Here is a 15,795-nt window from a genome sequence, read left to right on the forward strand (position 1 = left end):
AGTTGGAGAGACAATGATGGTGTGTCAAAAGACAAAAAGGGGAGAAATCTCTTCCAAATTTGGGTTAAGGTTGCCCAGGATGCTCTTAGTATATTGAGCCTCAGCCATATGGAAAGAAGCACCGCTTCTGGSTGTGCTGGTCCACAGTGACTCAACATGGGCCAGTGTGAGCCCAGGTGGCCAAGGGAGGCCAAGGGCATCCTGGCCCTTACCAGCAATGGTGGGGCCAACAGGACCTGTCCCCTTGTACTCAACACTGATGAGGCCACACCTTGAATCCTGGGGTCAGTTTTGGCCCCCTTATAACAAAAACGACGTTTTGGTGCTGCAGCGTGTTCAGAGAAGGAAATAGAGCTGGGGAAAGGTCTGGAGCATCAGTCTGTGAAGAGTGACTGAGGGAGCTGGGGCTGTTTATCCTGGAGAAAAGGAGGCTCAAAGCAGGGCCTTCTCCCTGACAGGGGGGTGTAGCCAGTTGAGGGTTGGGCTCCTCTCCCAGGYAACAAATGACAGAATGACATGAAATGACTTCAGGTTGCATTGGGGTGGTTTAGATTGGACATTAGGAAAAATTGAGCTCCCAAAAGGTTTGTCAGKCACTGGAACAGGCTGYSCATGGAAGTGGTGGAGKCATCATCCCTGGAGTTATTTAAAGGTGTAGATGTGAGACTTGGAGGCAGAGCTTAGTGGTGGACTTGGCAGTGATTGGTTCATGGTTCAACTCAATTAAGTCTTTTTCAACCTAAACAAATCTGAGATTCTTCTTAAATTTATGGCACATCTGTAAGAGGCAGTTGCTTATGCTGCTGCTGATGCATGARCACTGCAATTGGACCTACTCCTTCAGTGTAAGGAGCTCACTGAGGCTCTTGGTGATAATCATTTCATGCTACCTTGAGAGGGAGCTAGTCCTTGATTGTTGTTACCTTTTCCAGGTGATGTACAACCTAGTCATTTTTTAGGCTGTTTCAGRGAGAATATCACTAGTGAGTTTGAGTAACCCCAAAGACCATTCCTGTAGGTTGCATAACTACTTTTGCAGGAACTAGAGATGTGTGCTCAGTGGATTGTACATGGAGACCACTTTAAAAAAAAAAATCTGTGCCTTATTGATTTGCAGTTCTGTAGCTGAACAGGATTAGAAGGCATGCAGGATTAGGCAAAGAGAGTTCAAAAGTACTTGTAGAGCAACAGCTTTTCTTTTTGTGGGAAGGACCAGTGTTKTACTGTCTTCTGGCTGTTCCTCCCTCAGCAGCAGCTCAGTTGTGCCAGGCTGTGGTGAAAGCCTGGTGTAACTATGGTGGCCTCTGGAGCAGCCAAACTGCTGCCAGGCTGTCACAGCCTGTTCAGCTCCTCCTTGACTGCTGGAAACAGAAGGGATAGTGCTGCCAGTTCCCCTCCTTTATTTTGGAAAACTGAGTTACTGCAGGGCCTGCAAGAAGGATTCTCAATGTTTAGCTTGGTGATTTAAATGAATATAAAATTACATTTTTGCCAAACGTTCCCCTCCCACTTAAAAGACAGATTTTAGTTGGATTATAGAGTGACCTTGGGACCTCTGGTCTCTGTATGTGCCTAYATGTACAACTCTTTTTCCTCCCGTGGAACAGAAAGGAGAAGATGGCACAAAAGCAAGAGTAAGGCAGGATTGTGTGGTTTGTTTTTTTGGGGGGGAATTTTTTTGGGTGTGGCTTTTTGGTGGTGTTGTTTTGTTTTGTTTGTTTGATCAGATCCATCAAACTGTAGCTCTGTTTCTTGCAAAAATCTCTATCTTAGAAGTCAGAATTGAATTTTTGTATCTATTTGTAGGCCCTAACCTTACTTTTCCTTTACTAGTGTTTATTTTTACTTGGAACTGTTGTTTTGCTGTTAAATATGTCACTTATGGCAGTTGGTCACTTCCATGTAGTCCAGCATTTATTAGAGAGCATAGTGTTACTTGTTTTTAGTTTGCATTACGTCTGTTACTCCTGAGGAGATTCAGGACCCTTGGAAATCTTCACAATGACAACAGCCACTGGAATAGTCTGCCTTGGCAAGTGGTGAATTCCCCAAGACTGGACACTTTTAAGATTCAGGGTGCTGGACTATCTTGTCTAGACTGCTTTTGCCAAGAAAGCTTGGACTAGATCCCTTCCAGTCATTTTATGATTGCTGCTGGGCAGAGTTTTAACCACACTGTTTGAATYTTATAAGCCTGACCAGTTTTTGGGGGACTTGAAAGTCCTGTTTAGCATGCCATCATTGACACATTTTATCATCAGGTCATTGCTAGTATTTTTCCCCCTTTTTTTTTAGTTCAAAACAGTTCTCCATACTACTTAATTGACTATATGTTAATGTCTCTCATTTGAGAAGGCATTGTTTCCTGTMTAATCTGTAATGGTAACTTTTAATTAGTAAATGCAGTCGTACTTGTGTCAGATCTTTAACTGCTTTCACTGAGATAACACTGAATAAAACTGCTAAAAATTTTGAGTACCAGTTATTTGTCTTCAGTTTCGTAGTGWTGTATTTTTGTGCCCAAGAGTTTTTCTTGTTTCCATATTTAGCTTTTCCTTTATCAGGAATCACTGTAATTTCTAAGTTGGAGATATTTAAATATTTCCTCTTATAAGAAAAATCATRTTTAATGCTTATCTCCCAAAATAAAACCTCTTGTCCCCATCTCAAGCTATTTTTTGAGTTTTCAGTATCGATGGATTAATGAAACATTCAACTATCTCAGTGCAGCTGGGAYGTTAAGATGGTTCTGGCAGAAAGCAAAGAGGATTACTTTAAAGGCAATGAATATGATAATTTACACACTAAATGTAATTGAATTGTCATGAGACATAGAACATGCCAAATTTTGATTCACATATTGCTTATGCAGAGGAAGGGATGGTAAGCCATGGACATGCTTTCAGCATAAATCAGGAATTTGCTTTCTGGTGCACTTACAGTTTGGCATTCTTGTAAGCAAAGGTTTAAACTTTTTTTCAGCTTACACTGTTACTTTGTGTGTTGTTGGTGTGTCCTTTTGAGCACATTTTAAAATAAAATAGAAACAATTTGTAGTTCTGTTAAAAAAATGTATCAACTGCATACTGTCTGAATGTACTGATTACTAGGTGTTACAGTGTTGTCCACTTATATTCAGCCACACTCTTTCTCAAATCTAATCTCTCTTTTATTTGGAAATTAGTGATAGGACTTTTCCCCTATTTCTTGCAGCTCAGCAGCAGGTGTAGTTTAAACAAGGGAGCTTTCCCCCCACATCTGTCCATTGGAGAAGTCGAGCTTAGAGTCAATCAGAACTTGCATTTGATGAAGGAATGTCATGTTTCTAAGGAAGTTAWAAGTTTCCTTTTTAAAAACTCATAATTGGTCTTCTGTAAAGACTTGCAGGAAGCACAGAGCTGTCTTACAAAAGAAAACACAAGTTAATTTTGGTTACATGTATTGTATCTTCTCACTTTGAAAGTAAAACCAGGGTTCATTCACTGGTTTTGTCAGTGTTGATTTGGGGGCTTAAGTGAAAATGAGTTAGTTAGTASACGTGCTCTGTCAGCTGGTAAGGATTAAGAACCAGATTGTTGTAATTGTGCTGGGGGAGCAGATTGTGCTGGAATGCCCTGGGAGTGGTGTGAAGTTGTGTCTGTCCCCTTGGGTGTGACAAGGCCGGGGAGGGGCTCTGGAGGGCTGGGGGTCTTCGTGTGGGAGTTGTGTCTTGATCAGAACTTGGGGAGCTGGAGTAACAGAGCCCTGCAGTGGCTGTAAAGCTGTGCCAGAAAAAACCAAACCTGAGACCCAAACTTCTTTGTGTCTTGGGTTCTCTTTAGACTTTGGAATAAAGATGGATCTGGCACCTGAAAGCACAGGAGGAGCAGTTCCTGCTTGGACACACCAAAGTCTGAGCAATATGAAATTATTCTACTCACCCCTTACCTTGCAGGGAGGAAATTATTTGGCAGTATTGTGGCTCAGAGATGTAAAGCTTCCAAATATATCAGATGGAATTATTTATTACTTTTTTTCTCCCTCAAATAACTGTAAATACATGTGTGCTGGTTCTCCTTCACACTGGAAAAGACGACAGAGCTCTATGTCTTTGCTAATGAACAGGAGTAAAATGATTAGCAAATGACAGTGACAGGGAAAAGGGAGCCAGGTGAAGGTAACAAAGTGTGATTCTGGGGGCCATAAATGAAAGCTTTCAAGAAGCAGTCAGGCTTTCCCTTAGRGGACATTTGGGATAAGCAGTGCTGTTGTCTGAATGCTGGTGCTTGTGTCTGTGGTGGGTCATACTGAGGTTCTCTTTGCGTTCCTCTGGCAAAACTTGAAGTGAAAACAAGCAGAGGCCATGCTAAATCTCTAGCAGATGGCTTGGAAGGCTACCTTGGCACAGCTTCTTGTCTAAATGTTGAGAAATATGAAGGTAAACTTTAATAAAGAAACACTAGGTTTGAACAAATCATTGTGTTAATGTCATATGATGGAAGACTGTAATATSTGATCTGCTTTTCTATTTCATGCCCCAGATGGTTGTATGTATTCCTGAAGTTCATCATGTTACCATGGACTAGACAGTGAAGAAAAAACACATGCTTGGAGTTATTTTTATAACCGTGTTAGGTTGAAATATATTTCAAACCTTTAAAAAGCCTTTCTTTATCTCAWGTTCATTGCTTTTTAATAATTGACAGGAATCAACTCTTGAATCTTGCACAAACTTACTGTAAAGCTCATTTACCTTATTGGTATGATATAATTGCATTTGGGATATTGAAGTACATTCTGTTGTTGGATATTCAAAACAGCAAATTTTCCTTTCTTGGTGCTCTGTGTTCCTGTCCGTGTTCTGGAGATGGTTTCTGTTCAGAGAACAGGACTTACCAAAATTTGAACTCCATTCATGTACTAATGCTGCATCTGCAGTGTCCTCATGTCCAGTGCTTGCTCACACATTGTTTTTTTTCTTGCCTGTCAACCTTCCTGTTGTCATATCCTTACACTTATTCCAGCTCTGAATTGCCCAAGTTGCAGTTTTGACACTATAACAACATCCTTCCCTGTTTTCTGAGAAATAAGTTTTAGGCAATTTCTAAGAAGCCATGCACTATTTCTTCAGTATTCCAATATCTCTACAAATCCTGTAAATAGTGCCTGCTTTTGTTTTAAGCCAGTAGTGAATGTTCCAGCTTTCTTTGACTATTAGAATGTTTGTGRAATTGCCAGCTACTGGCTCTTAGTACTTTCTTCAGTCTTTCAGTTAAAAGGTTGTGCAGAATTATGTTTTAACTGTGTTTAATATCTGCATTTGTAGAAAATCAGAAATATTCTAAACTCAGCAGTTAAGATACTGTGCAGTAACTGTACTTTTCTTTGAGCAGTATTCAAGACATGCACCAAGGTCATATTTTGTTTTGACACAATAGTTTTGGCATTTCTCCATTGGAAGTAGTCTCCTTGAAGTTGAAGTTTATTTTCCTAGTATTTGGCTGCAGTTCTTTGTTCATAAGGGAGAAAATCTGAACAGAATTATTTTAATTCCTCCACAGGTGCAGATGCTGAGCAGGATGCTGCTATCAAACTTGCCCAGGAACGAGCAGAAATAGTTGCCAAGTATGACAGAGTAAGTGAACTTGTTAATAATTTAAAAGATATTTTATAATGAATTTTAGTAATATGTCTAACAACTGAATTATGATTCCAGMTAGCTGTTGTTTAAAATATTCTGTCAAGTACTAATCTGATTGTTTAATGATACACTGGCCTCTGGGTAAGTTAAGTTCTCCCTCCATCAGGGATATTCTGGATAATGACTCAATCAACTCATTTTTCAGGTGCATAGCAAGTTACTTTGGAGCTATTTCAGGGTGYGAATTGTATTAGAAGTAGTGAAAGTGAGGTTTTTGAGGATGCTGAGTATATATATGACATCAGAAGGATGCTGAGTCATATATATGACTCTCATTTTACTTTTTATTTATTAATCTGTAGTTATAGTAGTAGAAATGCTGAAATCATTGCAGAAAAAGTAAAAGATGAGTGAACTCTATTGTTTCTAATACTGTTGTGGGGAACTAAAGRAATGCCCTGGTCATATCTATTCTTGGACCCCTTGTCAGGAAAAGCCTGGTGCAAAGCATACCTAGAGTGCCTACGTTGTATTCAGGTATTTTTGTAGCACTTACGGACTTTTTAAGTGCCATTGGAGTACAGAGCAATACACTTGTTTGTAGAGTACATGAAATATTTAATGTACCAGACTTACTGGTGATTTGCACAGTGTGCAGGTGAGTGAGTGGCTCTGGTCCTTGGAATAAGGAAAAACACACTCCCATGGGGCTGGTTGACCTTGGCTGATACCAGGAGCCCCCAAAAGCTTCTCTGTCACTGCCATCCCCAGCTGGGCAGGGAAAATAGGACAAAAAGGCTCATGAGTTGGGGTAAGGGCAGGGAGAGATCCTTCACCAATGACTGTCAAGGGCAAAGCAGAGCTGACTTAAGGAAATCAGTTTAATTTGTTACCAATCAAATCATAGTAGGGTTTGATTGGTAAGAGAATGAAAACTGAATATTAAAACTTTTCTCCCCACCCCTCCCTTCTTCCTGGGCTTATTTTTGCTCTCATTTTCTCTACCTCCTCCACCCGAGCAGCACAGAAGGATGGGGAATGGATGCTGTGGTCAGTTCATTCCRTGTTGTTTCTGTGGCTCCTTCCTGCTTGGGGATTTGACTCCTTGAATTCTTCCCTTTCTCCAGTGTGGGGTCCCTCCCACARGCTGAAGTTTTCCGTTARCAGGAACTGCTCCAGCACTGGTSCCTCCCACAGGGTCAGTCCTTCAGGCACAGGCTGCTCAAGTGTGGATCCCCCGTGGGGTCACAAGTCCTGCCACCAAATCTGCTCCAGTGATGGGCTGGGCCTTGGTCCTTGGCAGGTCCATCTTGGAGYTAGCTGACTTTGTTGGATGTGGGGGAGGCTTCCAGCAGCTTCTCAGAGACACCACCCCTTGAGCCCCCTACTACTAAAACCTGGCCACACAAACCCAATACAGAACCTTTGTGTTCTGAGTGGTGGCCTCTTCGTACACAGTAACCTGTGCATAGCCCATACCAGAAGCAGATAGAGCTGAAATGCAGTTAAACTTCCACAAGCCTTTTGCAAGACTGGCAACTGGATAGAAGAGTGGGACGTGAATGAGCACATTATGGAGGGAAAATTCAGTGCTGCTTTGTTTGACAGCTGCTGTAAATCATCCTGGACAATAACTCCGGACTGTCTGCAGGATGTGCTCTTGCAGGTGATATTCAGGAAAGATGGACTTTGGAAATGAAATGAGTAGAAGGCATCCTGTGGGGACCTTGATGGATTATTGTGGAGTTTARCAAGAAGTGTGGAATTACTATGAGTCTGTGGTTGAAATGTATTCTGTGTACAGCAGTGGCCAAAAGAGTTTGCCTGTGATGAAAATACTGTTCATGAGAGCTGGGAGAGTGTGCTGCTCTCCTTGTTCTTGTCAGATCAGTTTAGGACTGGTGTTCTCCTCCCCCTCCTCTAACTTCCTGCCAGCATGTCCTACAGGTTACTCTTTGAGTGRTTGAATGCTGTATTACATGCCTTAATTTATTGTATCATAAAACATAATTTGGCTTTTTTTTTCCCTTTCCCTTTAGGGACGTGAGGGTGCTCAGATTGAACCGTGGGAAGATGCTGACTACCGTCTTTACAAAGTCACAGATAGATTTGGGTTTCTACAGTAAGTAGCAAGCTAATAAAAAAAAAAGATTAAAAGTTTGCTACTATTAATATTCAGGCTCTTTATTATATTACTTACTTGCTGAAAGTATTATTATGCCTATTAATAGATCTTTTAGAAACTGTTATGTAAGTGTTACAACTGGCTAATCTTTCAATGTGCTTTTCAATTCGATTTCTATCTGTTTTTTTATTTCTGTAACTTGATTCTGCTTAGGAAGTGAAATGTTTTAAAATACTTTATTCGGGAATGAAAATTGATAGTCTACAAAAAAGATGTTTCAAGCTGAATTGCAGATAAATCTTGGTTGTGAATAACTTAGCTGGATGTAAGAAAATTTGAAGTTCATGGAAAGATTTATAAAAATTTTTTTWAAATGTTTATTTWAAAAAAAATCTCAACACATTRAGGGTTACTCAGTGGTTGTAAATGAACAACAGTGTATCTCAGTTCTTCAAAGATGAATATCTTTTGACTTCATTAATTTTTTAACCTTACTGAAATCTCTGCTGATTTGRGGCCTAATGTTGAATCTTAAAGTTAAGTCAGAAAATGCCAGAGTCCACATGCTGTTCCCCTATAGGTGCCACCTTTGTAACAGAATCTGTGCCTTTTTGGCAAACAGAAGATTAGAGTATTAAATTGTGTTAGGGTTTTTGTGGTTGGCAGATGTAAATATCCATCTTGCAGAAACTGAACACCGGCTGACTGGCTACTTTTGATAATATTAGGACTCTCTGATATTCTTGGTGTTTGGCATTTATGTTTGAATACATGAAATGCAGTTTAAATCCAGAAAAATCAGTCATAAATGGAAAACTTAATAATACCTAGGTAATTTATAGTTTTGGGAAGGGGGATTGTTTTTTTGGGGGACTTTTTTCTTCCTCTTCCTTCCCTTTTGCAATGTCATTGTTTTTACAAGCTGTCAGTTAAAAAGTCATCTTTACCTGTAGACTGCTTGTGCTTCTTTGGGGTGAGTTAATTTGATATGTGATATTCAAACAGGTCTGTTTGACACAGAGAGGCCTTTGTGTTGGTAAACCACAGCTGTAGCACCATGTRCCTGSTGTTCTCACTGCAGYTGTAGCATTCCTAATGGAGAGTGGRTRTCAGTTATTTTATTTCTTGGGCAGAAATATTGGAAACCACTGCAGGGTTCACCTCTGACTTTGGTATCCTTGTGAACTCCCRAATTTTTCCTGTTACTTGTATTGTGGTACTTGCATTTTTATGTGTTGGGCATAGAAGWTTGTTACTCAAGTCCTTTCCAGCTGATGCTGCTGTCAGTCATTACCCCMGACTTCTTCCCCAGGAACATCATTACCAGCAACACAGAACTAATTCTCTATATAGTCAGCTTCAAGGGATGAAAGCTGAAAGATYTAAATTACATTAAGACTGCAAAGGTTAGCAGTGTATGCAGATTATCTCTTCACTAATTGTGCCTATTTGTAGCTTATCCATGTCTTGTTACARGGCAGATTTTCCCTGGGACTGTTTTTAAGGCTGCTTTATGATTGTTTGAGACAAATTCATTKCCAAGGATGTTTTCATTTTCCTAAGAAGCACAGTCCCTCCTAAAGAAGAAATGTAATTAGGATAAACATATCAACTGTCTTGTCCTGAAAAGACAATTTTTTGCGCTCATGGTCTGGGTTTATGTGGGCTGTCATACTGGGCTTCTATGTCTGAAAGAAATTCATGTTCTGTAAGAGTTTGAAATGAAGAAGGATGTACCAAAGCTTCAAATGCTTCTCATCCCTAAGAGCCATAATTCCCTTTGACCTATCAGGTATTTACAGTGTAAAGTCGCAAACAGGCTGATGCATATTGAAAACAAAATCTGGAGGAAGTACCAAATTTACAGTGCTCTTGTTAAGGTGTACAATGATTTGTAATCTTGTTTATATTGACATCTTAAAATACTAAGAGATGCCTTTTGTATCAGAAGGATGCTGGGTGTGAGGAACATGATACAAAATGGAGGCTTGTTTTCTCAAGCATGATAGGCTTTGATTATTAGTAGTTTTCTCTGTTTCTTTGTCTGTGTCCTGTTTGCAGCTTTCCTTGGCTCTGTGAAGGGGCATTCAAAGTTCAGTTGATTGCTGATAGGACAGAAAAGATGATTTTGAGGGAATGAAGCACTCAGGCTGCCTGTGTAACTTTGCCACTGGGTAGAAGAAAGGAAAATGTRAAGACTAGAGATATTTTTTAAAGGATAGTTTTGGCCTAGTTCTGCAATTTTTCTGGTGTCCCAGTGTCCTTATTTATGTTACTGGGAATTTGTAAACTTGAGGAACATGAAGGTTTTACACTTCTCTTGTCTTCCTGCTGTACCAATAGAAGTGGGCTCCAATTTTCTTCAGAGAACAGACTAAGAGGTAGAGGGAAGATGCCTTTTTATTCAACAGTGGAGAAAGTTGTGATTGGAAACAATATACAACACTTCCCTTCAAGTGAAATTTGTCACTTTAACCTTCTTATAAGAACCTCAGTTGATACATCTGGCATCTCTGATCAGTTCTAAGTGTTATAGTATTTACTGTTTACAGTAGTTAGGACCTTCTTTACCCAATATTGTCTTAAATTTTTAGTACCTGCTGCCTTCAGAACACAATTTAATTTCTTTGCTGTAGTACTTTATTWTGCAGTTCTGCAAATGAATGCTAATGTTCTAGTTAATTTTGGATATTAAAAGGAAATTGGTGTGGACAGGTTATTAAGATAGCTATTTAAAAGAAACAAAAAAGCTGAGTTAATACCTAATGAATTWAGGGAACAAAAAAAGTATGTGCAGTGAGAAGTACCAAAGCATTATAATAAYGAGACTTGTTTGAAATGAATAAAGGGAAGTTTTAGAGGGAACTTGGATGTGGGAAGAAGGTTTCCAGTCAAGCTAAGCTGTGAAATAACCTGTGGGGAGCCTGAGTGGCCTGTCTGTTTAAGAGATGTTTAAGACCAGATTGTGTAAAACAGAATGGAACTGTGAGGAGTTTGTTTAGTGGCCCTGACTAAATTGTAGCAGGTATGAGCGACTCTGCTGAAAACATCAATTGTACATGAGAGTCGTGCAGGAGCAGAAAGAGTGAAAATCTCATTATTGGCTAAAATATAGAAAATTTGGCCTACACCAACTACTGTTGTTGCAAGGCTATGAGGAAGTTGTGGGCTATCGTTTATTTAGTCCTTGTGGTGTTGCAGGCAAACTTGTCTCAACTTGGGGAATTTTTGTCATAATTTACTGCCAGATACCATCTCATTCTGTTTGCTGATTTAGATGCTGTGTAGTAACACTCCAAAACATAAAACTGTAACAAGCACCTAGAGGAAACACCTGTCTCCAGGACAAACTTCCCTTTTTGTTGTGGGTTACCCTTGGATCACCCCAGTTCCTTTGGTGAGGTGACAGTGCAGGAGGCCCTGCATATAATGACTTATTTCTGCTGACCCTGGTTTCTTACTTATTTTTACCTTCTGCTTCTTGTGTTTTAYGTGTCTTCCTCCACCTGGGCATGGTGTGCCTCCCACTGGGAGTACATCTCCAGCTGTGTTCTCGACAACCCCTTCCACCTGTCTCTTCTGTCCCTCCAATTAATATTGCTCCTCTTAATTAATACAGACTTGTTTCTATCAAGTGCTGCTGGTCTTCATCAGTGTCACCCAGTRTACATGGAATAGTATATTAAATAATACATGAGTTCAGTAGATTTAATATTCCTATTACATGGAATGACCTACTAAAACTTTCCTCTTCACCTTCAAAATGTTTCTTTCAGAGAATCCCATGTCAGGGAGTTTATCTTAGTCACGACCACAAATACTGAGAGAGCAGACCAGTGTATTTTATGCAAGTGCACTGTGRTTACCAGCAAACCTAAAATTATTTAAGGAAAAAAAAGGCAGCAATATCCTTCCCCCAAAAAAACCTCAGGCATGGTCCTTATTCAATGCAATTTATATTTTCCAGTAAAAATCCTTCTGGGCTGCTGCTTTCATATGATAGTGCAGGAATGCTGAGCAGTCAGGCTGTTGTGAAAAGTGCCATTCAATTTTAAAAGGAACATTTTCCCCTCTGAAGTCTAGCACCAATGTCTGTATATACAATCTGCCAGTGTTTTGATAAGATTGGATATTATTTTCTAGAAAGTGCAGGAGATGGATGCTTTGTGTGTTCTTGTAGCTGATGGAAGTTCAGCAGACCTTCTTGGGGGACTCCCATAGGGATCAGATCAGCCTTAGCCTGTAATAGATGACTTTTGCAATCAAGTATTTTAGGAATGGGAGAAATGCCTAAGATCTCTTCACAGATAGTCATAACAAAAACTGCTTGAGCTGTTTTTGGAAATGAAAAAGGCGGAATGTGYTTGGTATTCATAAAATATATGGGGTTTGTTTGTTCACTTTTTCCATTTTTTGGTTTTTTTCCTCTTCTTGGATGTGTTGTATTGTTTGGTCAACATTGTGTGAATATTGACCCTGACACCACAAAAAAACAGTTCCTCTCTGTCCTATCTTGGAGCCTGGCTAAATTTTAAAGTAAATGTCCTCAGTATTTTCACKGTGGACTGTTCTTTCATCAGCCCTTTTCTTTACCTTGTTGATACTCCTGTTTGCATTTTTTCTAGCAGCAGTCATTGATAAGGGAATAACTTCAGGGAAACAAACCTAAAGGAATTTCTGAGTGTCTTGAAGCTCATAGCAGGCATTCCAGTAATGCTTTGGGATCTGGGATTTCCCCCTTCCCCCTCCTTGAATTCTTTAGTTGATTTGGTGCTGCTTTGGAATCGTTCAAAAAGCAACTAAAATAAACTTGGTGGCAAGTTCCCTGCTACAACTAGAAATGTTTTAAAAGGCATTTTACTTATGGTTTATGTCATTGAAGCACATAGTTAAAGATTTATTTTTCATGGATATATATCCTTATATTTATTTTTTGTGAAACTCTCCATTTAGCTACAAGTGCAAAATAACTTCATTCCCTCCCCTTCCTCCCTGCCCCACATAATGTTAAGGTTGAATGGTCACAAGAGCATTGGCTGATTGAAGTTTGCAAAACAGCCTAAAGTAGGGTAGAAGCTGAGAACAGCATTTTGCAACTGTAAAGGTCAACAACAGTTTAAAGAGCTGATCCTCTTTGGGCCTTTCAACATCARGCTGAAAATCAGAGCAGGATAAGCCAAATGGCCTCATTGTTTTCTTGGTATGGCACAGAAAACAAAAATTTGAGCACATCTGAGGAGGAAGCATCAGCCAGGGTCATTTGTTTGGTACCTGTTGGAACTGCTGATTTCAGTCTTTCAATCAGATGCTGACCAAGCAAAAGTATTTAAAAAAATAATATGTCTCACACTTTTCATTTTTAGCTGGCAATAAGGATTTGTGTTATCTGGTCTCTTATGAGCATCCTTGTGTGTGTGTATAATCTTGACGATTCTTTTATATTTCCCTCTCTGTACATCATTTGTCTGTGAGGGAGGTATTCAGTTTTCTTTTTTTAAGAAAACGGTTCAATACCAYAGTTTTGCTTTTATAAGTAAAAAAMCAAAACCATTGGGTTTTGRAATTTGGGGCAGGTACATCTCAAGTGCAAATTTTACTACTCCTCATTGGAAAATATAGATTCTGACTTAAATGCTGTGACTAATGTATTGTGGAAAGTGTTTTAAGCGTTCAGGCCTTAATGGTTATGAAGTAGAAATAACAGAAGAAACTGCAATTTATTTACTGCAACTTTCAAGAACTTTTTTCTTTCCATTGTTCCCTAATGAATGCCAATAACAGAATGGTTTCAGCCATGTCGTCATTCRGAAAATCAAAAAGTACTTTCATTTCTTCAGCCTGCACCGTGTGAGTTCTTCTCAGACCTTGCTATTCTCAAGGTTTGCATGAACTTACATTAAAAATTTTTATCTTATAGCAATAACCAATATTGTCAGGTTTTGTGCTCTAACTTGGGTGATTCAGTTTAAACATGTTTTCCTTTTTACTACCTGCTCAGTAAATGGAAACTGGAATGTATATTTACTGTGGCAGATGCTCTTATGGTAATAAGTATTCCAGCACCWGCATAGTGAGATTGGGCAGATTGGAGGTTTATTTTGTGAAGTTGTTTATGTAGGTCTTTATCCCCTAGAGAATAAAAAATGGTACAACAGAAGTACTGCTGGTAGAAAATACTGATGTTATCTGCCTCTCACTCCATTCATGAGGCTCTCTCCAAAATTTGGGTTAGATTCTTGTGCTACTTTTASAGTAGCTGTGTGCTGTTTCTGATGGAATGGTACCAATTCACAGCAGCTGAGAATGTGATTCATACCCTTAGTCTTTATCCCATGGGCCTGTTAAAGCAGTGAACATGCTTTGAGAATAGTTTGCTAATGATGGAGATTATCACATTGCCAGAGGCGCTTTTCAAATAGCAGAATTCATTCTTTCTTTTGCTGAGATAGGGTCCTACCTGCTCTTCTCYATCAAACTTCATTCTTTAAAAAAACATACTGCGTTTTTATTAGCTCTAATGCATTTCTACAGTGTGCTCCAGAAATGAGTTAGGGGAGCCAGGAAATGGAGAGCACAAGGATTGAGGTACTTCATTAAATGTCTCTCAATTAAACTTATTATTTCTTACCCTGAACTTTTTGACAGGGAGCAATATGATGAGCAACCAGTTATCCCCGCTTGGATTCTATTTCTTGGTAATTTGTATGTAGCCTTGCTGGAAAACAGTCCTTGTCTCTGAAGTATTCTGTGTGCCTTCCTTAGTATTTTCTCCCATATGCCTGTTGAACCACGTATCCARGAGCAATAACTCTTATACAGCACTCCCAGCTGATTTGGATGGGTACATGAGYGAGTTCTCTCCAGGCAGGTCTCTGAGGGTTCTTGGCAGCAAAAGAAATCATGCTGAGATCCTGGGTAACAGGAATTAAAGAAAGAGGCATGGTTGATGTAATTTGGTAATAATGAAAGTAACATTCAAAAAAAATAGGGATTTTATATAATTTTAATTTCAGATTTTTAGTAGGAGAGTCATAGAATGAKCAGGGTTGGAAGAGACTTAAAATCATCAAGTCCAGCAGTAAAACCAGCACCATCACATTAACCCCTAAACCACTAAACAACATCACCAGCGCCAAATCCAGATACCCCTTAAATACCTCCWGGGATGRTGACTCCAGCACCTGYCTGGGCAACCTGTTCAAATGCCTGACCACCCTACCAGTGAAATCTYTTTTTCTTATATCTAATCTGAATCTCCMCTGTCTCAGYTTARGACCRTTCTGTTTAAGGCCATCAAGTCTGCATATCAAAGTGTAAGGAAAGAGCTCCAAGGCTGCTAGGACAGCTGCAAAGTTACTGTTCACAATGACATGCAGCCAMAATCCTGAATTTTCTAGGTACAGTAGATATTACCAAACATGTTAAGTGACATGGTAATGTACTAAAAGAGCAATGAAATATTTATTCTTAGCAGTTCAATTATAAATGTGATTCATACTGTATTAGATTTATCCTGGTCATTCAGCAGGGACTTGCTGTCATTTTCTTCTTCCCAGGTTTGTGAGACAGGGTCAGACCCTCTTGTTGGGAGAGTGGCTAAACTGTGCCCTCCCTTGGGAAGAAGTGTACCAAGTTCAGCCTCTTACTGCTGCCAAAGTCAAATAGTTATTTTAAAAAAGAAGTTCAGATCTCTCTTGTTAGAGAAAAGTTTTGTGTTTCTCTTTCTCCTAAATATACACATATGCCTCATTTTGACTGTCTAGAATTTTTTATGTGGTATTATAAAGATTTACCATGAGAATGCCACTGGGCTCTCTTCATTGGAGTYTTGKGCTAKGTGCCGTGGGTTCTGCCTTCTGATMTGTGATACMCTTACCTYGACTGATTTTGCTGCAAAGTATTMATTGCTAATCATATTGAGGAAATGCTTTWAAAAWAAACCCCAACCACAAATTTCAGCTCTATTTAACATTCTTTCCTTTTGCCCTAATATACACTGGGGATATTATCTTTATTTAAGGACAGAAGTAGCAGTTTTCTTATAGATTAG

The 15,795-nt window shown here is 39.4% G+C and overlaps 1 protein-coding gene across 1 annotated transcript in view; it reads left to right on the forward strand.

Moving 5' to 3' along the window:
• USP6NL (USP6 N-terminal like) overlaps positions 1-15,795 on the forward strand; it is a 62,906-nt gene that overhangs the window by 775 nt on the left and 46,336 nt on the right. The window contains exons 2-3 of the mRNA XM_057373021.1: positions 5,541-5,614; positions 7,660-7,742. Coding sequence (XP_057229004.1) covers positions 5,541-5,614; positions 7,660-7,742 — 157 coding nt within the window. The remainder of the gene's footprint in view (positions 1-5,540; positions 5,615-7,659; positions 7,743-15,795) is intronic.

This window comes from Malurus melanocephalus, unplaced genomic scaffold, assembly GCF_030028575.1.
Source record: "Malurus melanocephalus ecotype Western Australia unplaced genomic scaffold, MMel_1.1 scaffold_183, whole genome shotgun sequence".
Classification (NCBI taxonomy): domain Eukaryota; kingdom Metazoa; phylum Chordata; class Aves; order Passeriformes; family Maluridae; genus Malurus; species Malurus melanocephalus.